This window comes from Rana temporaria, chromosome 1 (assembly GCF_905171775.1).
Source record: "Rana temporaria chromosome 1, aRanTem1.1, whole genome shotgun sequence".
Classification (NCBI taxonomy): Eukaryota; Metazoa; Chordata; class Amphibia; order Anura; family Ranidae; genus Rana; species Rana temporaria.
The window spans coordinates 478,673,863-478,695,955 of NC_053489.1; the positions used below are offsets into that span (position 1 = coordinate 478,673,863).

General features: G+C 41.9%; 1 protein-coding gene across 2 annotated transcripts in view; it reads right to left on the reverse strand.

Moving 5' to 3' along the window:
- Positions 1-22,093, reverse strand: part of GSTCD (glutathione S-transferase C-terminal domain containing) — a 252,930-nt gene that overhangs the window by 201,983 nt on the left and 28,854 nt on the right. For both annotated transcript variants that reach the window (XM_040329687.1, XM_040329686.1), the window contains exon 2: positions 4,326-4,758. In XM_040329687.1, the coding sequence (XP_040185621.1) occupies positions 4,326-4,742 (417 nt within the window). In that variant the 5' untranslated portion in view covers positions 4,743-4,758. The remainder of the gene's footprint in view (positions 1-4,325; positions 4,759-22,093) is intronic.

Genomic DNA, 22,093 nt, shown 5'->3' on the forward strand with positions numbered 1-22,093 from the left:
TTGACAAAGGAATGTGAATATGTACTATACTAGAGGCTGTGCATACAGGGAAACAACCATGAAACTTTACGATCAAATCACCTCTTATGCAGGTGAAACACATAAGGTGCAGGGAGGAAGGCTTATAATGCCTTTAACTGTAGAGCCACCATGGATTGTGACACTATGAGGTTCATTTACTAAAGGCAAATATACTGTGCACTGCAAGTGCAGTTGTTCTAGATTTGAGGGAAAGCTCTGAAATTAGGGGAAGTTCTGTTGATTTCTATCCCCCAATCACATGCAATAAAAAATGCAGTTTTATTTTTCCTTGCATGTGATGGAGTATTCTTTGCAAAATAAAATTTGACCTCATTTACTAAGCTCTGGCGTAAGTACACTTGAAGTGCACAGTATTTTTGCGTTTAGTAAATCAAGCCCATTGCAGGGTCGACACAACTAATCAATTAATCGACAACGAATTGATTATTAACATACTTGTCAACTATTTTCATTATCAATTAATCGGCCAGCTGATTAGTTGGCCTGCATACAGAATGCACTATTTGTTTACATATCAGGAAATACAGTGCAGCACACATACAGCTCAGTACACCATCCATACATGTCAGTAAGTGCCTGAGAACTTGTAAATGTGTGAGGAGCAATGTCTCATGGGACATGTAGTCCTGATCTGGAAGCGAGTGGTCCTAAAGGTAGAAGTTTGTTTTACCTTGCTATAAGGACACTCTATACTATACTTTTCAGCTTGCTATTGGGGCATTCTGAAAGTAGGAGGAGTCAGAAAAGTCGGTGGGGGGTCCAAAAAGAGGAGAATCAGGGCTACTCTGTGCAAAACCCCTACACAGAGCAGTAAGTATAACATTGTTGTTTTAAAAAAAAATCACTTTAAAAAGACTGGCCCAGATTCAAGAAGCACTTGCGCCCGCGCAACCATAGGTTACGCAGCGCAAGTGCTTACTTGCTCCGGAGTAACGAGTGCTCCTGATTCAGGAACCTCGTTACACCGACTGCAGGCTAAAATCTGCGCGGCATAAGGCTCTTATGCCTCGCAGATTTTAGGCTGCATTCTTGCGGGGGCCGCTAGGGGGCGCTCCCATTGTGTATCAGCGTGTAGTATGCAAATTGCATACTACCACTGATTCACAAGCTTGCGCGGGCCCCGCGCAAGCCAGGTACGGAGTTTCCGTACGGCTACTTTTAGCGCAAGGCTGCCCCTTCTAATAGTAGGGGCAGCCACTGCTAAAGTATAGCCGGCCTTCCCGCGAAATTTGAATTTCACGGCGTTTGCGTAAGTGAAACGTGAATGGCGCTGGACGCCATTCACGTTCACTTAGAAGCAAATGACGTCCTTGCGACGTCATTTGCCGCAATGCACGTCGGGAAAGTTTCCCGACGGAGCATGCGCTGTACGCTCGGCGCGGGAGCGCGCCTAATTTAAATGATTCCCGCCCCCGGTGGGATCATTTAACTTGCGCGCGCTTACGCTGGGCAAATTTGCCGGCGCGCCCTCGCAATTCACGGAGCTACTGCTCCGTGAATCGAGGGCAGCGCAAAATATTTGCGGGGGCGCAGGGCAAAATCGTTGCCCTGCTCCCCCGCAAATATCGCGCAATTCTACTTGAATCTGGGCCACTGTGTGCATGGAAGATCAGCATCTGAACCCAAAGACGGGGGAGGATGATAGACAGGAGGAAATATAAGGCATTACAACTACATTGAATGTAAACCTTTACCAGTATTGTGCATTATATTTAAAAATGATCATATCCATGGGGAAAAAAAATCTTGGCTTTTAGTACTACTTTAATATAAAAGATTTAGATCTCCCTTCCACCCTTCATATAGCTTCATGTCTGACTTCTAGTTAAAATGCCCATATATCCTACTTCTGGGTGTATTTATTATTATAAACAGTATATGAAATAAGTAATATATAGTATTACTGTCACTGTTTCACAGTCTGAGTCTGATCATATTTACCAGATTCAGCCTCTAGTAGTATATACTATCTCTTCTGTCTGTTATTCTCAGAGTGGATTAGGGATACAGTTGGTTATTTATATTAACCACTGCATAGAGATATTTAAAAATAAATTGCCTATTTTTTTTAACATTACATATTAACTAAATTGTACACCACACTTTTTTTAAGGTTATTACCTGATTAATCAAAACAATAAATTGGCCAACTAATCGATTATGAAAATAATCATTAGTTGCAGCCCTACCCCATTGTATGCATTTGTTACTGGGTTACATCAGAGGGCTCTAACCACAGGCAGAACTGAGGTAGGTATAGCGGCTTCTGTGGTTGACAGAGGGACCTGTGCCGTTTAATGCCCAGCCTTAGGTCTTGGGTATACAGAATTGGTATAGCTTGGATGATCAAAGAAATAAAGTTCTAGGGACCGCACCTAAATGGATACAATTCTATCACTAGCGCTGTGTAAGTGACCACGTGTGTCATACAACTTAAAAACTTGCAATTTGCATATTTACACCATTTAAATGCACATTGAACTTCTGTAAGCAAAGGGCCAAGTGAAATAATTACAGAATGCTAATTATTGTTGATTCATGTTGTTAGTTATGGGACTGTTTTGTTAAGCAATATCTAAACATTCGAGTGTAAGGTACACTATTTAAACCACAAAATCTGCTGGAATGGCTGTAATTCTCCCTGCTGCACCATGGAACCAAATGATAGAAATACTACATGGCTTTGTGAGTGCCCTTAAAAGAGAACTGATGTAAGTATTTTTTTTTTTTTAATTCATACTTACCTAGGTGGATGCAGCATTGGTCCGATGCTGCATCTGTCCCCCAGTGCCTCTATTCTCAGAACCGAGCGATTGAACACTGCCGATCGCCCAATTCTTAGAGCTCCCCAAGTAGAGAGCTCGTGACTGTCAATCACAGCTCTCTGCTCTGCCCCCTCCTTGCTCACTAGAGCACTAGGCTGTGGAGGGGCGGGAGCGTCCGGCTCAGCCTCTCAGTGCCTCTATACTGACCTACCTGATTCCTATACTGACCACTACACTGACCTACCTGATTCCTATACTAACCACTATACTACACTGACCTACCCGATTCCTATACTAACCACTATACTACACTGACCTACCTGATTCCTATACTGACCACTACACTACACTGACCACTATACTGTACACTACACTACACTGACCAGTGTGAGTCTTACCTTCTCTTCTTTGGAGGAGAGGAGGAGGAGGAGAAGACAGTGGCGGCTCAAAATCCATTTCTGTCTCTCCCGCGCTTCACCATGTTGAGAATCCGGCACCCTGTGATTGGGCGGCGGGGCTGGCCTGTTAACGATCGCGGTTGCTCCTGATGTCCCACCTTTGCCCAATCACAGGGTGCAAGAGACTGAACATGGGCGGAGGCGGGACTTCAGGAGCTACTGCGATCGTGGACAGGCTAGCCCTGCCGCCGCACATGACCCCATACGCCCAATGACAGAGCGCCCGAGACTGAACATTGTAGCAGAGCACGGGGACACAGGAAAGTACATTTAGGAGGAGACCGCCACTGTGACACATACTGGTGGGCGCTCCCCTAAATGTTGCGCATGCCAGTGGAAACACTGCTTAGAACGAATTTCTAAAGATTATTGTTTAAAACAAAGGTGTTTCCTATTGCAACCAGATTCTAGTGATATTTTTTCTAATTAAAGGAACACTAAAGGTTCGTTTTTTATTAGATCAATTGATTGCTGTAAGCTAGAGTATTTAAATATCACTTACCTCGTTTTTCCTTTTGACCTCCAAAATACAGTAATCCAGGTTTGAAAATGCCATTTCCTGTCTCTCCTCTTCTTGCTTTCCACCAGCATCTGATCTGTTTTGCATGGTGGAAAGCAGAATGTGCTCACCCCCTCCCTATGACTACAGCCCTGCGTGAAGATGCTCTCTTATCCCTCACAGGCATGGAGGCTAAGCCTAATGGGAACTGTAGTTCCCATTAGGCCGTGATGTAGCAAGAATGAATGCGCACCGCAAACCAGGAAGTCAGTGAGAATAACGATTCAGGAGTGACGGAGGTGAATAAAACAGCTCGATTTCAACAGGTATCAAATTAGTTATGATGCAAAACATTACTTTTTACTTTATCAGCTACTGTCAGACTTTAATTTAAGAGGAAAATATTTTTGTCTTTACAACCCCTTTAAAGGATAAAAACTGGAAAGCAAACATGATGTTATTTTTCATAATGGTCACACACCAAAGTGTGCTACATATTATTACATTATTTATGAATGAGAATCCACACTACATACATTTACCGAAATTGTTTAAACTTACTTCAGCACAGGCTTTTAGGCATGTCTTTTTAAAGCCAAGGAGTTCAAGGACATCTTTTCTGGTGGGATCTGCAAGGTATGTTTTGTGTATGATATATCTAAGTACCACAGCAAGTCCGGCTCTACAGAACATACCAGATGCATCAACAATGGCAGGCAGATGACAACTACGAACAATAAGTGGAAGGTCCTGTTTGGAAACAACAGTAATATCCATGGGTAAAGATAATGCGCTTAAAGTCACTTGTTTTTCACTTTCCGATACTACCGCTTTAGTTTTCAATGCCTTACAATTACAGTAAGACATTAGAAAGAGAGTTATTGATGTATGAAGAGGTAAAATGGTGCCTTCATGATGCATGCCAAAATCAAGGAACAGTTCTTCTTCCATACCGTCCTCTCTGCTTATGTCCTTCATCCTTTAATAGCGAATTCTGAAAAAAAAAAAGATTATTATTTCGTTTTTGGACAGAATAGCAATATATTAATCATGTCTACGCTGTTGTGGTTGCTCTCTAAAGCCCCGTACACACGATCGGAATTCTGTTGGAGTAAAAGAGAACATGTTCTCTATCTAAACGCCGATGGAATTCATCGTAACTTCCGATGGGGCATACACACGGTCGGAATTTCCGATGGAAAAACTCAGTCGGACTTTTTCCATCGGAAATTCCGACCGTGTGTATGCCCCATCGGAAATTACGATGAATTCCATCGGCGTTTAGATAGAGAACATGTTCTCTTTTACTCCAATGGAATTCTGATGTGATTTTGTTTGGACAAAGGTCCGATCTTGTGTACGGGGGCTTTAGGTGTTCTCCGACCCAAAACAAAGAAGATAAGTCCAAAATAATTTCATATATTTTATAACAGGGGTGTCCAACTTGCGGCCCATTACGGCTATGAATGTGTCCCAATGCAAAATCGTAAACTCCCTTAAAGTGGTTATAAACCCACAATAAAAAAAAAAAAACCCTGCAAGACAAAAGGCATAATGAGCTGGCAGTATGCATAGCGTAATAGCTCATTATGATAAACTCACCTCAGATCGAAGCCCCCGCTGCAGTCCCCGAACAACGCTCTGGCCAGCGACATTGCTCCCTGGAGTTATTTCCCGGTATTGAGGGCTCCGGCGCTGTGATTTGCCAGAGCCGCGATTAGATCACTCCCATGCATGCACGCGGGAGCCGCCGGTAACGGCACACTAACTAAAGCAACCGCACGTACGTGCCATTGCTTCAGTACCCATGTGCTGATGACGTTGGCACATGCTGATACAGTGAATATCTCCCAAACCGTGCAGGTTTAGGAGATATCCGGGGTAGCTACAGGTAAGCCTCATTATAGGCTTACCTGTAGTATGAAGTGGTTGGAAAGGGTTTACAACCATTTAAAAAATATACAGGTATATTGTTTACACACATGCGGCCGAAGAAAAATGTGACACTTTCGCTTTACTGGACTTTTATAGGTTTTATCTTCCCAAAGAAAAATATCCCACTCTTCAAATTCACGCCTTATTCATGTCATCAATTTTCAGCAGCACCTATATTTTCACATGAAGGACAAAATATCAGATGAACACTAGTTTTATGATGCCCTCTTTTACTTTTATAATAAAAAATATTACAAAAGAAGGAAGTTTTATTACTCATATAGGGACATTATCTATATCAGTGATCGTTAAGTTGTGTTCTGTCTGACTTTTTCTGCTTATCAGCTACTCTTCTTGTTAGTGTATTTTATGTGTGGCCCCGTTTTATAATTTCAGTGTACTCCTATTTAAAACCAATCATTTTCTTTTCAATTCAGATTACGCATTGCTGAGGTAAACATGCTATTAATATCCAGGAGGAGCAGAGGGACAGGACACAAAAGTAATAAAACGGCATGCAGCTGCGCTGCAGCAAAACCCATTGAAAAATCTTTAATTGCCACTTTCACACCATCCCTCAGAAAATGAATAAACCAATTTTCTTCATCATCACATTGGCCCTCATAGCTTGGACCACGTGTGCCATTATACTTTGGGCTCTCCATTTGGCACAAGGAATAATCTCATGAACTACGGCAACAGAAGTGCCAATATACAGTATGAGCTGTTAGCCAAGACCTGGTCAGCAAAAAGCATTTGAGTGTACTAATGAAAGATGCTTTTTCGTACAGGCCAGGCTTTTTAAAACGGACTTATCACAAAGTAAAATTCCTTTGACTATGTGCTTATTGTATTGTTTTTAGGCCCTATTCACACAGGTGTTCTGTGCATTCACGTGCAGGCTGTCCCATTCGTGTATATTGGGACTCAGAGGCTTTACCGACATTGTCGCTGGACCAGGTCCCAGAACGCAGAGCGTGTGCATTCCGGGAAACTTATTTGGCCTGTGCAGGCAGTGCATCCTATTAGACATGAATGGGGCTGTCTGCACAGAACACTTGTGCATCCTGTGCAGGAAAAGACAGTGCTTTACACGGATGTACGCTTAAAGAGATTGTAAACCGCTGGTAGTAAAAAAATAAATCCTGCAATTACCTTAAAATGAAGCCCTCAGGCACCGTGATGTCAGCGCTCAGATGGCTGACATCTTCACCTGGTCTTCCGGCTACATGAGTGGCCAGGGGTGCGATGATATCATTCCTTTGCATCTGTGCGGTAGCCGCTGTTTCCGGCGCAGGCTCTGAAGGTCCGGCAGTGTAAGCGAATCTTCAGAGCGCGTGTGCTGATGATGTCATTGGCTTCATGCGCTTTGAATATCTCCTAAACACTTAAGCCCCGGACCATTTTGTAGCTAAAGGACCAGGCCACTTTTTGCAATTCGGCACTGCGTCGCTTTAACTGACAATTGTGTCCTTTTTTCCCCACAAATAGAGCTTTCTTTTGGTGATATTTGATCACCTCTGCTGGTTTTATTTTTTGTGCTATAAACAGAGAGCGATAGTTTTGAAAAAAAATTAAATATTTTTTACTTTTTGCAATAATAAATTTTCCCAAAAAAGTTTAGGCCGATACGTATTCTTCTACATATTTTTAAAAAAAAATAAAATAAAAATTGCAATAAGCGTTTATTGATTGGTTTGCGGAAAAGTTATAGCGTCTACAATTTAGGGGATAATTTTATAGCATTTTTATTAATATTTTTTTTTTACTAGTAATGGCGGCAATCTGCGATTTTCACCGTGACTGCGACATTATGGTGGACACGTCGGACACTTTTGACACATTTTTTGTACCATTGTAATTTTCATGCGCCACTTTTTGCAATTCGGCACTGCGTCGCTTTAACTGACAATTGCGTGGTCGTACAACGTAGCTCCCAAACAAAATTGGCGTCCTTTTTTTCCCACAAATAGAGCTTTCTTTTGGTGGTATTTGATCACCTCTGCTGGTTTTATTTTTTGTGCTATAAACAAAAAGAGAGCGATAGTTTTGGGAAAAAATGCAATATTTTTTACGTTTTGCAATAATAAATATCCCCAAAAAAGATATAAAAACAAAAAAAATGTTTTTCCTTAGTTTAGGCCGATACGTATTCTTCTACATATTTTTGAAAAAAAAATTGCAATAAGCGTTTATTGATTGGTTTGCGCAAAAGTTATAGCGTCTACAAATTAGGGGATAATTTTACAGCATTTTTATTAATATTTTTTTTTTTTACTAGTAATGGCGGCGATCTGCGATTTTCACCGTGACTACGACATTATGGTGGACACGTCGGACACTTTTGACACATTTTTTGGACCATTGTAATATTTTACAACGATCAGTGCTATAAAAATGTACTGGTTACTGTGAAAATTACCCTGGCAGTGAAGGGGTTACCACTAGGTGGCGCTGTATGGGTTAAGTGTTCCCTAAGGAGCGATTCTTACTGTAGGGGGGCGTGGCTTGCTGTGACACGTCACGGTTAGTGTTCCTGATGGCAGGGAACATGATCAGTGACAGTGTCACTAGGCAGAAAGGGGAGATGTTGTGTTTACACTATGATAAGTGATAAGAGTACGTGATAAGAGTGCGTGGGACCCGCGGGCACGCTCACGGAGATTGCGGCCGGCGGGCGCACCTGCAACAATCGCTTCTTAAAGAGGACGTACAGGTACGTCCTTTTGCCTGCCCGTGAAATGCTGCAGACGTATATCTGCGGGCGGCAATCGGTTAAACTGTGCAAGTTTAGGAGATTTTCATAGCATCTAAAAGGTAAGCTCTATTAAAGACATAGCTGTAAGTACAAGTGGTGTAACAGAGTTTACAACCACTTTAAGTATGCCCATGTTAACAAGGCATAAATGCAAGCAGTGTAAGTATCTAAAGCCAAGACTCATCCACCTTACCAACCGTTCAGTGCCCTCCACCCCTCTCTGCCAATCTCTGCACTGGCGTCCGCTCACCCAATGAATACATTTCAAAGTGCTAACAATAATTTAAAAAGCCGTCCACAACTCTGCCCCCAGCTACATCACTAACCTAGTCTCAAAATACCAACCAAGCTGTTCTCTTCGGTCCTCCCAAGACCTCCTGCTCTCTAGCTCCCTTGTCACCTCCTCCCATGCTCGCCTACAGGATTTCGCCAGAGCTTCTCCCATCCTTTGGAACTCTCTACCCTAATCTGTCTGACTGTCCCCTAATCTATCCATATTTAGACAATCCCTGAAAACCCTCATCTTTAAAGAAGCTTATGCTGCTTCTAACTAATACATTGTTTTACTTTCTCCATCAGCTCATCCCCACAGCTATTACCTTTTGTATCAATTGACCCTCCCTCCTAGATTGTAAGCTCCAGCAAGCAGGGCCCTCTGATTCCTCTTGTACCAAATTGTAATGTAACTGTAATGTCTGCCTTCATTTTGTTAAGCGCTGCACAAACTGTTGGCGCTATATAAATCCTGTATAATAATAATAAAGGGCAAGGGGCAGGATTGCTTTCTAATTACTGATAGATTCAGCTGGTTTCTTGGCTTTCCATGCCTTTTTGTACCTCCCTTTCTTCATGTGTGCAACACTTTTTCCCTGTGTTATTCCATTGTATTACACATAACTTTTACACGTAAATTTCTGAAATTATTTTGTTTTCTTTGTGTGCATAGGTTGTTATATGATATGGCCCAACACTGACAACATCTTCTATGCCTCAATCTTTTTTTATAAAAAGTCAAACAACGACTGGAGATTTAAGACAAAATAATCCACAACACGAGCAGAAACTCAAACCCCTAGATGCGTAAATTGGGTAACCCAATGAAGCTGCAATGAGCCATCTACTGCTTTGCAGGTAAGAGGGTCCAGTGGCAAAATAGTTGATTTGTCCCTTTTTACCCACAGACCCGAGAAAACTGAAAATGTATTCAGGATATAGAAACACCGCTCATAGAGACCGGCCTGGATCCGTTAAAAACAGTAGTTAATTATCTACGTATAAAGCCAGGCATTCGTCGATAGAGTCCACCTCCAATGCACCCACCTCAGAGGAGGAACGCAACGCCATGGCCAAAGATTCTATAATTAAGGAGAACAAAAAATGTCCAAGAAGGGGAATCCTCAATGGACCACATTTTTAGAGCCATCCTAGGTTTTCTTTAGAATAGGGAGAACCATTTACAATACTTACAGTCCAAAGCCCATACGCTCAAAGCCCACGTGCATGAAGGCCCAGTCCAACAAGTCGAAAGGCCTTGGCCACATCCAGAGACACCACCGCCCTAGTACGTTATGGGAAAGTAGTGTAAACAAGCAACGGAGATTGGTGTCAGTAGACTTCTCTGGCATAAAACCAGTTTGGTCAATGTCAACCAGGGCGGGAATAACCATGGACAACAGAGTGGCCAAGCCATTCATAAGGATTTTAGGATCAGCAATGAGAAGCGCTATGGGTCTATAGGAGGTGCAGTGAGTGGGGTCCTTACCAGGCTTAGGAAGGAGGACTACATAGGCCTCCAGCATAGGTCAGCATTCTTGAAACAATAGGAGTGGAGAGTTTGCAATCAGGGCCAGCGTGTAAGCATAATGCCAATACCATTCCGCCAGGAGCCCATCCGGTCCCGGGATTTATGTAGAGGAAAGGAATGGATGGCTGCCTTGATCTCGAGAAGAGCGATGTCCCGATTAAGCCAGGCTCTGTCACCTGCATCTAAAAAAGGTATAGGTATGCTTAAGGGGAGGTCTGTCAGCCCCAGCTCATCATAAGCAGGGATAGGGGCATATACTGAGGAATAGTAATTAGCAAATATGGACATAATGGTCCCAGGGTCCAATCAGGGAGCGGATACAGAGGATTCTAACGGGGGCCCGCTGATCACCCACAAGCATCGTCAGTACACTTCCGTATTTATCCCCCTTTTTATAAAGAGAATCTGCCCTTTGGAGAAGATGAGTGTGTGCCAGATCGGTATCATGTAGAGAGAGTTGACACTTAGCTCCCGTTAGAGCTGCAAAGGTCACACAGGTTTATTTTAACTGTAATTTTACATAGTGCAGCTAAAAAAAAATAAAGTAAGCATATTTTCAGCATATAAAATATAGTGACTACTTGGAGCTGACTGGAGTCCTACTTTAAATTAAGCATAAAGTTCCCGAACAGCAAAAAATATTGTGCATTTGCCCTTTAAAATGTAGGTGCAGAATTTAGTCTCGCTGCCTATTATGCATCCCTGAAATAACGTATTCTAGACATTCTTATCAATACAAAGCCTGACGCACATGGTGCAGCTGCTTTGTCCTATGGATTATCTAAAATTGGATTCCGTTTCTGGGAATATAAAACCATGTCTTTCATACATTCTTAAAATTAAGCCGCACCACTGTTGTATACAGAAAGAAAAAAATCAATCTGCTCTGCCAGTGTTTGTTTCTGCTGCTCAGAATAACAGAATATTGGGCGATTATTTATTAAACTCCAGCAGTGTCACACAGCAGACTATTGAAGGACTCACCGGTGACCAGCACAGCCATTGCAAAATGGAAGAAAAGCCCAAGGCTGTCATGGCTTCTATTGGATTAAAGAGTAATGTGGATTTACCCAATGCAGAAGACCTGGGTCAACTAACCATCTCAAAAGCTTTTTCATGCAACTCTGTAATTCCAATATTAGACAGAATTCTGCTACGTATAGTCATACATGGCTATAGCTCCCACGATTACAGATCTGACCATCATTGTTAAAATTACTACTCCACTGCAGGCGATCTGAAGGGATGGTCCCTGGCACAACTTCTCATCAGCCTCCGATTTTAACCAGATATGTTCAAATATGTTGCAGCGATTGTGAAAACTGGCCCAAATAAAAATTGCCCTGTTAACAAACATTCAAAAATTCAAACTTTATTTTTTATTTAATTTCCCTTGAGACTTTTTCAATTTACAAATGTCAAGGAAAAATAATGAAAGAACAGAAAAAAAAAAAACAAAGAAAAAAATAATAATAGTATAACCAAATAAGGACACCATAGAAAAAAATCAACTATGGAATTTGGAAAAAAAGAACAAGAAATAAGCATTACCTCCCGGTCTCAACTAAGGCGACGATTAAGGTATGAGTTGCAGCTCGACGTAGCTTCTCCCAGACGGAGCGCTGGTCCCTGGTCCAGCCTCTCTGGGGGAATCCTAATTTGCCTTATTTTAAGTCTATACCGGATCCCCAGGTCTGGGCAAGGTTCGGTATCAAGACGCTAAGGGATATTATGCCAGCCGGCACCTTACTGTTACTCCCCCAGTTGACTAAGAAATATACCGTAATTTACCTGGCTGGATGTATTTCCGATATGCCCAACTTCGCCATGCTGCTAGGGCTCAGTTTCCTACTCCCCCATGCATTCAGCTGGACCTGGTTGATGACCTACAGAAGCCTCTCTCTGCTTTATATAGTACGCTGCCCCCCGTTGATGCCCCTAGACTGGATAGGCTCTGGGAGTCGTGGAAGGCAGACATACCGGCCCTGGAGAGGGAGGATTGCTTGGAGCGGGGCCCAAAGCTGGTTATCTCTGTGGGAGATAAGCTCCTACGGACAACATTTTTGTTGTCCCCCCTCTCCTTTTTTTTTTTTCTCTTTCTCTGTGTTTATGGGGCCTCGGTTTTGAGTAGGATCCTCTGTTGATTTCAGGACTGTACTCCTGAGTGGACGTAGACTGTGTACCATTTTCTGTATTAAGCTACTGTACTGTGCTATGTTAATCTGCTGAACTGGCTGTATTGCATGTTTTTTTCTCTGTACTGTATAAAATCCTTCAATAAAGCACTCCTGATTGTTAAAAATAAAAATTAGCATTATTCGCATATGACATTTACATTTTCACCTCAAGGGATAAGGGATATGCTTATTACAAGATATTTCTACTACCTTCAAGGGCTGCACAGGGTTCAAAATAATTGTTTCTAAAAGTGAAATTCTGCTGTTAAATACATCGTTTCATAGTAGGTTAAGTTGAATAAAGACAACAAATAGTCCATTCAGTTCAACCTGTAGGTGTATGTGTGTCAATGTTGATGATTATTTCCCATATCCTTGTATATTGTGTTCACGAAGATGAACTGTCCAAGAGTCTATTGCTCAGTCTCACTTCTACCAGAACCCCAGATCTTTCTCCATCATTGATTCCCCCAGAGGTTCTTCCCCAGTGAATATTTTGCATTTATATTCTTAGACTCCAAGTGCATCACTTTACGTTTTTCGACATTAAACCTCATTTGCCATGTAGTTGCCCACCCCATTATTTTATTCAGGTCTTTCTGTAAAATGTATGTTCGCAAAAACTGAGATTGAGCCATCTATACCGACCTCTATATAATTTATGAATAAATTAAACAGAATTGGCCCAAGGACAGAGCCTTGGGGTACCCCACCTACCACTCCAGACCAGTCTGAGTACACGTTATTTATCACCACCCTTTGGACACGGCCCTGTAACCAGTTTTCTAGCCATAAAAAAACTCTATGGTCTATGCCTACAGACCTCAGTTTGTAGATTAAGGGGCAGATCCACAAAAAAATTACGCTGCGTATCCCGCGTAATCAAGTATGGCCGTCGTTCCCGCGTCGAAATTTGAATTATTTACGTTGTTTGCGTAAGTCGTTCGCGAATAGGGATTTGCGTAGAATGACGTCACAATCGTAAGCATTGGCTTGTTCCGGTTTAATTTCGAGCATGCGCACTGGGATACCCCCACGGACGGCGCATGCGCCGTTCAAAAAAAACGTTGTTTACGTCGGGTCACAACGTATTTACATAAAACACGCCCTCATCACATCAGTTTGAATTGCGCGCCCTTACACCGCCAAAGATACACTACGCCGCCGTAAGTTACGGCGCGCATTCTTTGAGGATTTGAAAAAAATATATAAGTTACGGCGGCATAGTGTATCTTAGATACGCTACGCCCGGCGGGGATCTGCCCCTAAGTGTTTATGGGGAACTGTATTAAATGCTTTTGCAAAATCCAGATATGCCACATCCACCGGCCTTCCCTTATCTAGATGGCAGCTCAAATCTTCATAGATTGTTAACAAATTGTCTGGCAGGAACGACCCTTCATAAACCCATGCTGATTTCTAGTGATGATACCGTTTTCATCAGCAAATTCTTGGATATAGTCCTTAACCATCCGCCCTACAGTTTATGGATGTTAGGTCGACTGGCCTGTAGTTTCCTGGTATATGTTTCTGCCCTTTTTGGAATATTGGTACCACATGGGCTTTTCTCCAATCAGATGGTACCAACCATTCCTGTCAATATGTTGTCCATAAAGAATAGGAACAATGGTCTGGCTATAACTTGACTGAGTTCTTTGAGGACTCTCTGGTGTAAGCCATCCGGTCCTGGTGATTTATTTGCGTTAAGCTTTTATAGTCTAGTCTTCTCTAGCCACAAGGGTACATCCTGCAACATGTTACTAACAATACAGTTGTGGTCAGTATACACCTCTTTTTTCCGTGTAAAAACTGAGGAGAAGAAAACATTTAGTACAGTTGCCTTCTCTGTGTCATCTGTAACCATCCTCCCTTCATTGTCTTATGTGGCCAATGTGCTCTGACCTTGCTTTTTTACTTAAAATATCTAAAAGAAATTGGGGGATTTTTTTTACTCTCCTCCGATGTGTTTTTTTTAGCCAACCTGATTGTGTTTTTACACTTCTTATTGCATTCCTTGTAGTGTTGAAATGCTGACGATGACCCATCCCTTTATAGTTTTTAAAGGCCATTTTTTTCTTTATGAAGATTTTTTACGTTACAGTTTAGCCACCCAGGTTTAACCTTCACTCTTCTACATTTATTGCCTATTGGAATGCAGTGTGTGATATCTATGTTTAATATGTTCCTAAAGCATTCCCATTTTTCTATTGTGTTCAATGTTGCTAGGATTTGGTTCCAATTAATGTCTTGTAGTATTGAGCGAAGTTCAGAAACGTTTGCTCGCTTGAAATTTTGTTTTTTTGTACCACCTTTGTGCCTATTTTTTTATGGTTTACACTAAATGTGATCATCCTGTGATCGCTAGATCCCAACTTGTCCCGTATTTACACATCAGTGATCAGAATTTGGATCATTGGTAATGAATAGATCTAGTAATGCATTTTTTCTAGTTGGGGAATCCACCAATTGGGACAGGAAGTTGTCCTGTAAGACATTTAAGAAATGACTGGCCTTTAATGAGTGCACTGTCCCCTCTGTCCAGTCAATATCAGCATAGTTGAATTTGACATTATTACGTAATTTCCCTGTCCCGCTGCCATTTCTAACTGTATTAGGAGGTCCAACTCCTCCTCTTCCTTCAGGATAGGGGGCCTGTAACATACCCCACTATAATTTCCCATTTGCTTCTTCACTTTGGAGTTAAACACACACGGATTCCACCTCCCCTTTCCCCGTGTACAATGTCACTCCTCTCTACCACCCGTAAATCATTCTGGTTATATAGACACACCCCTCCCCCTCGTCTACCCTCCCTGTCCCTCTGATACAAAAAATACATCAAAATCAAAAGTATGGACCTCTACAGTTAAACTAGCTAATCAGTATATCACATACTTTGAGATAAAAATAGGAAGAAAGCCTTCATCGCTTTATTTCTTCAATTACCCACCACTTATTTCTAAAATTGTAAGAGAGCTGGAAGCATGAATGAGTCTTCCAATCTCACTATTTGGCCATAGCCTTATTTTAAAGCATTATTAAACCCACAACTGTAAGCTATTGCAGTTTACCAATCATTACATGTGGTGGCTGCATTAATTTGCATTTTTCACAATTCAGAATGAATGGCAGCCCATGTGTTTTCTCACCACAGCACGCTTTCATGTTGAAAAACAGACGTACTGGTCAGATAAACAGGTAAAAATAAAAACTAGGAAAAAAAGAAGTCTAAAAAAAACAGAAAACAAATGCAACTATCACTTTTGGATTTAAAACCACTTTACTTATAACATTTGTAACTATTCTTGACTTTTGATGAAGAACTGGAATGAGCAAAGCAGTAACAGACAATAAAGTATGGTACACACTAGAAACTATTTTTTTCAACCCAGTGGGCTAAACACAAAAAAGTCTGAGAGATCGCTGTACTAATACAAGTCAAGTTAGTGCGGCAATCTCCCCCACTGTGCCTTTGTGTTCTCGCTGCCAAGACTGATCGGATGTGAATCAGATGCTGGTTTTCCAACATGCCCCTTTGGAATAAGCCGGTCGTGAGACTGGCTCCTGTGGAACAGGCAGATGATTGTCTGATTTTCAGCCAGTGTGTACAAGGCGTAAGATTTTACTAGATCTAAACTCTATGATGGTGATCCTTATGGCATGCTTTTAAACCAGTCAATGTGACATTCACCAAACAGTCATTGCCCAAACAAATAAAAGGTCTGACATTTTTATCATACAGTTGTGCTCATAAGTTTACATACCCTGGCAGAATTTATGATTTCTTGGCCATTTTTCAGGGAATATGAATGATAACACAAAAACTTTTCTTTCACTCGTGGTTAGTATTTGGCTGAAGCCGTTTATTATCAATGAACTGTTCTATGTTTAAACCATAATGGCAACTGCCCAAATGACCCTGATCAAAAGTTTACATACCCTGGAAATTTTGATAACATGCACACAAGTTAACACATAGGGGTTTGAATGGCTATTAAAGGTAACTATCCTCATCTGTTTGTTTGTAATTAGTGTGTGTGTGTGTATAAAAGGTCAATGAGTTTCTGGACTCCTGACAGACCCTTGCATCTTTCATCCAGTGCTGCACTGACGTTTCTGGATTCTGATTCATGGGGAAAGCAAAATAATTGTCAAAGGATCTGCGGGAAAAGGTAGTTGAAATGCATACAACAGGAAAGGGATATAAAAAAGATATCCAAGAAATTGAGAATGCCAATCAGCAGTGTTCAAACTCTAATCAAGAAGTGGAAAATGAGGGGTTCTGTTGAAACCAAACCACGGTCAGGTAGACCAACTAAAATTTTAGCCACAACTGCCAGGAATATTGTTCGGGATGTAAAGAAAAACCCTCCAATAACTTCAGGCGAAATACAGGACTCTCTGAAAACATGTGGTGTGGCTGTTTCAAGATGCACAATAAGGAGGCACTTGAAGAAAGATGGGCTGCATGGCCGAGGCACCAAAAGAAAGCCATTACTACGCAAATGCCACAAGGTATCCCGCTTATAATATGCCAAACAGCACAGAGACAAGCCTCAAACATTCTGGCACAAAGTTGTTTGGATTGATGAGACCAAAATTTTGTTTTTTTTCTGTACATGTAGCATTTTAAACTGATATAACACGGGAAATGTGCATTGTGACATGTTGGGGTTTCTTAACTCAATGGTAGAGCTGAACTATCAATCGTTAAATGATTGAGATCTCGATTCAACCTCCCACACGATCTTAATCCAGCATGTCCACAATTCATGTAACAAGTGCAGAGCAGTTCTCTGCCCACAGCTGTAAAAAAAAAAAAAAAAAAGCAGCTGGCAATGTATATCAACAACTATGCTCAGAGCTGAAAAAGAGATAAAAAGAAACATTGCATCTTTCTGTTCATTTGCGGATCAAAGAGATGAACGTTGGTCTGTAAATTAAGACAGTTTAAAGCAGCCTTGTCAAGTAAAAAATAAATCGTTTTTTATTTTTTTTTGTATTGTTCTTAAACGGTTCCTCTGTTTAACACCTTATTAACCCTTAATTGACGCTAATCAGCCTTATTAACTCCTTTTTCTCCTCCTCCATTTAATTATTTTCCTGTAGATTTATTTTTTTATTTACTTCTATTCAATAAATTATTAATAATTAAAACTTTTTTTTTGTTTGCTTTGTTAATTAATATTTGTACACCTTCAGGCTGGGTTCACACATATGTCAAGCAGGAACCGACGTGATTCCTGTGGAAGTTCCCGCATTGCATGTCTCTCACAGAACTGCCCTATGCGAACCACTGCGGGTGTCAATGCCGCATACTAGCTCATTATGAAATACTTACCTTAGAACAAGGCGTCGGACACTCACCTTGTCCACGCCTGAGGGAGCTGACATGTTGCCTCGGCGTGTCTTCCGGGTATCGCAGCTCCAGCTCTGTGAGTGGCTGGAGCCGCAATGTTGTCTCTCCCGCGAATGACTTCTTTACGGCAAGGTCCAGCGTCTGCCAGGCCTTAAGCCGAGAATCCCCTGTGCGCATGCGCCGCTGCAGTCAGTGGCTCATTGCAAGGGGAATATCTCCTAAACCGTAAAGCTTCAGGAGATATTTTTTTACCTACGAGTAAGCCTTATTATAGGCTTACCTGTAGGTACAAGTAAAAAAAAAAAAAAAAAAAAAAAGAGAGACTATACAACCACTTTAATGCCGCGTACACACCATCACTTTATGTGATGAAAAAAAACGACACTTTCTGTGAAGTAAAAAATGACGTTTTTGAAACTTCAATTTTCAAAGACGAAGTTGCCTACACACCATCGTTTTCTCACAATGATCTTGCAAGGTGAGGTTACGTTCCACCACGTTTTACCATTGAAGCTTGCTTCATAAGTAGCTTCTGGGCATGCGTGGATGAAAAAACGTCTTAGAAAACGACGTTTTTTGCTACACACGGTCAATTTCTGTGAAGTAAAAAGTGCACTTTTGAAAAACGACACATAAAATTGAAGCATGCTTCAATTTTTTTTGGTCGTTTTTTACAAGACATAAAACGACGTTTTCCCCCACACACAGTCAATTAAAGTGACGTTTTTAAAAACGTCATTTTTTTTCATCACATAAAGTGATGGTGTGTACGCGGCATAAGTGTCAGCACACATATATTTGTTTTTACACCTGCACTTACTTATGAATTAGAGCCGGTTCACACAGGGGCAGCACGACTTGCCGAGCGACTCGGCAAGGCGCTCCGCCCACGACTTCAGAGGCGTCTTGCAAAATGACTTTTGTATTGAAGTCAATGCAAGTCGCCCTGAAGTCGTCCCAAAGTAGTACAGGAACCTTTTTCTAAGTCGGAGCGACTACCGTGTTTCCCCGAAAGTAAGACCTACCCCGAAAATAAGACCTACCCCAATTTTCAAGGAGGGCTGCAATATAAGCCCTACCCCGAAAATAAGCCCTAGTGTCTGTGTTTCTGTAATTTAATCTGTAGTCAAATATACCTTCGGTATACAGTGACACTCGGCGTTCAGCTTATCTCCTCCTCTTTCCCTTCCTGTCAGCAGGGGATCTCGCCCTCCCTCTGCAATGCTCGGATCGCCGCAGGCTATGAAAGTGCAGAGGAGCACTCAGCTGATCTCCTTCTCCTGCTTGTCAGTGGGGGGATCTCCGCCCCCTTCTCTCTGCAATGCTGGTTCGCGGCGGGCTATGGAAGCGCCGAGGGGCACTCAGATGTTTTCTTCTCCTGCTTGTCAGCAGGGATCTCAGGCCCCCCTCCCTCTGCAAAGCTGGATCACAGTGGGCTATGGAAGGCGCCGAGGGGCGCTTAGCTGAGGTTTTATTTTCCTGCCTGTTGATGGGGGATGTCTGCCCCCCCTCCCTCTGCAATGCTTGGATCATGGGAGAGAGCTCCAGCCATCTATGGAAGCGCTGAGTGGCGCTGTAAGAAGGTATGTGACACAGACACATACCTTTTTCATGATATTCTACTGTAATAGAAAGGATTCTTGGAGTTTACAGCCGTGTTTGATTCACTTCACACTGGGGATTCCTGCCAGGCACGCAGGGAGAGGGGGCAAGAAGACAGCACGTGAAATGGTAAGCCCTACCCCGAAAATAAGCCCTACTGTGTTTTTGATTGCCAAAATTAATATAAGACCCGGGCTTATTTTCGGGGAAACACGGTATTAGAACGGTTCCATAGTACAGAACGGAGCGCGACATGTCAGGCGGCTAAGTCGCCTGACGAGTCACACCTGTGTGAACCGACTCTTAGACATTTGTTGTTTGAGATTTAAAGGGACAGTGCACCAATTTTTTTTCTCTCAAAATAAAATGACCTTACCTGCCTGTTTGCAATCTTCCTTTAGGCTGGGTTTACACTAGCTGCGACCACGGCTCACTGCGGGGTCTGGTGCGTCCCTGTTCTCCGTTTCAGGTGTGAATTTTTGCCTGAATTCAGACCTTAAAATGGAGCCAAAGACGCACTGGACCCTTTTCCAGTGCGTTTCACGGCCGTCCCAGAGCTGTGTGAACCGGCTCCATTGAGAGCCTGTCATGCGAAATAGATGCAGGAAAATCCATATCCAATTCACAATGGTGTGAACCCAGCCTTAAATGTACACCGAGTTGTGCATGTGCAGCTCAATAACCAATCTTGGCACACCTTGGTGCCGCAATGAGTGAACTCCTGCTACATGTCAGTCCATGCATAGCCAACCCAGTGGAACTTAAATGAAGATCAAAGCTCTTTTAAAGCGTCAAAACCATGCAAAAAAATAACAGTCAAGGATCACATGCTATGTCTGCTAAATACTTCTTAATCTTATTCCAAGCACAGAACTCAGATTAAGGTAAACTGAATGAACTTTCTGACTCTAGCACAGCTGCAGTATTTCCTGGATAGCAGTGGTTTCCCACTAATGGATCTCACTTGTGGAACATGGAACTAGAGAACTGAGCGTCTTGTGTTGCCCTGCCTTGCAGAGAGATACAACATAAAGCACTGACACATTTTCAGTTGTACGCCTTTCATAAGAGCACAGTATAAAGAGAAGAGATTTCTAGTGCTGTGATTTTTCTCAACAAAACACTTGCAGATCTTTAAAAGTTTATGCATAAAGAAAATAATTTGATCTCAAGATCTGCATAATCAAAAGGATGCATGGATCAAAGTTGCTTCTCAACAACAGTATCTCCATATTCCATGAGATTGATATTTTTTACACATGACACTAGGTGGCACTGTGCATCAACATTACCGAAGACTTCCCCATGGTAAAAACATTTCGTACATGCTATAGTTGCACTAATAGCCAGAAATGCAAATGGTATTTGTAGGATCAGAAATATGCTTGTCAGATACTATGGAAATATATCTATGTCCCAGATTTTACAGCTGATCCGTCCATTTTAATAAAAATGTTGTACAGAAATTCCTACTGCAATCTAATATACAGTACTGTATATACAGTAAAGACCAACTCCAAAGATATTTCAGAGGTGCTGCAAAAAAATGTTATAATATATACATGCTGTACATGTATAAAAATGTTATTCCTGCAAGCCAGAGCATCACAAGACCCTCAGTCCACTGACAGTCTATGCAAGACTGGGCATAAAGAGTAATTAAATGTAACATACAAGATACTACTGCTATCCAGGAAATACTGCAGTCAGAAAGTTCATTCAATTTACCTTAATCCGAGTTCTGCGCAATCCACTGCAGCCAGGTTCTAGAGCGCATCTCGTACTGCTGGCTCTGCTTTTTGAGGCCTATGCTATGAAATTTCCTGTCCGTTTTATGTATCACCAGATTTAAGGCCAGCTTATGTTAGAACGCAGACACTGGCAGCCTTCGAACTTCAGGTCCGCCCTATATCAGTTTTACTGCTACAGAGCGGCAGCTGTGCACCAGATCACACACATTTTATTTATATATAAATCTATCTATCTATCTATCAGGGTTTGACAAATTTGCTTGGAATCTAGGAGCCAGCTAAAAAAGTTAGAAGCCAGAAAACGCGCCCCGTCCCGCCAAGCTCGCGCGCAGAAGCCAACGCATACGTGAGTAGCGCCCGCATATGTAAACGTTATTCAAACCACACATGTGAGGTATCGTTCGAGCAATAATTCTAGCCCTAGACTTCCTCTGTAACTCAAAACATGTAACCTGTAGATTATTTTAAACGTCGCCTATGGAGATTTTAAAGGGTAAAAATTTGTCGCCATTCCACGAGCGGACGCAATTTTGAAGCGTGACATGTTGGGTATCAATTTACTCAGCGTAACATAACCTTTACAATATAAAAAAAATTGGGCTAACTTTACTGTCGTCTTATTTTTTTATTAAAAAAAGGTGTATTTTATCCCCATAAAAGTGCGCTTGCAAGACCACTGCGCAAATATGGTGTAACAGAAAGTATTGCAATGACCGTTTTATTCTCTAGGGTGTTAGAATAAAAAATATATATAATGTTTGGGGGTTCTAATTAGAGGGAAGGAGATGGCAGTAAAAATGGACAGGCAGACGATTGGACCGTTGGCAAAGCATGGCGAAGCAGCTGCTCTATGTGAATGGTAAGGCTGCATTCACACCTCGGCGTACAAAATCGCGGTGTTTTGTCCCGCGAATTGCGGCGACAAATAGCAGCGTTTTGTACC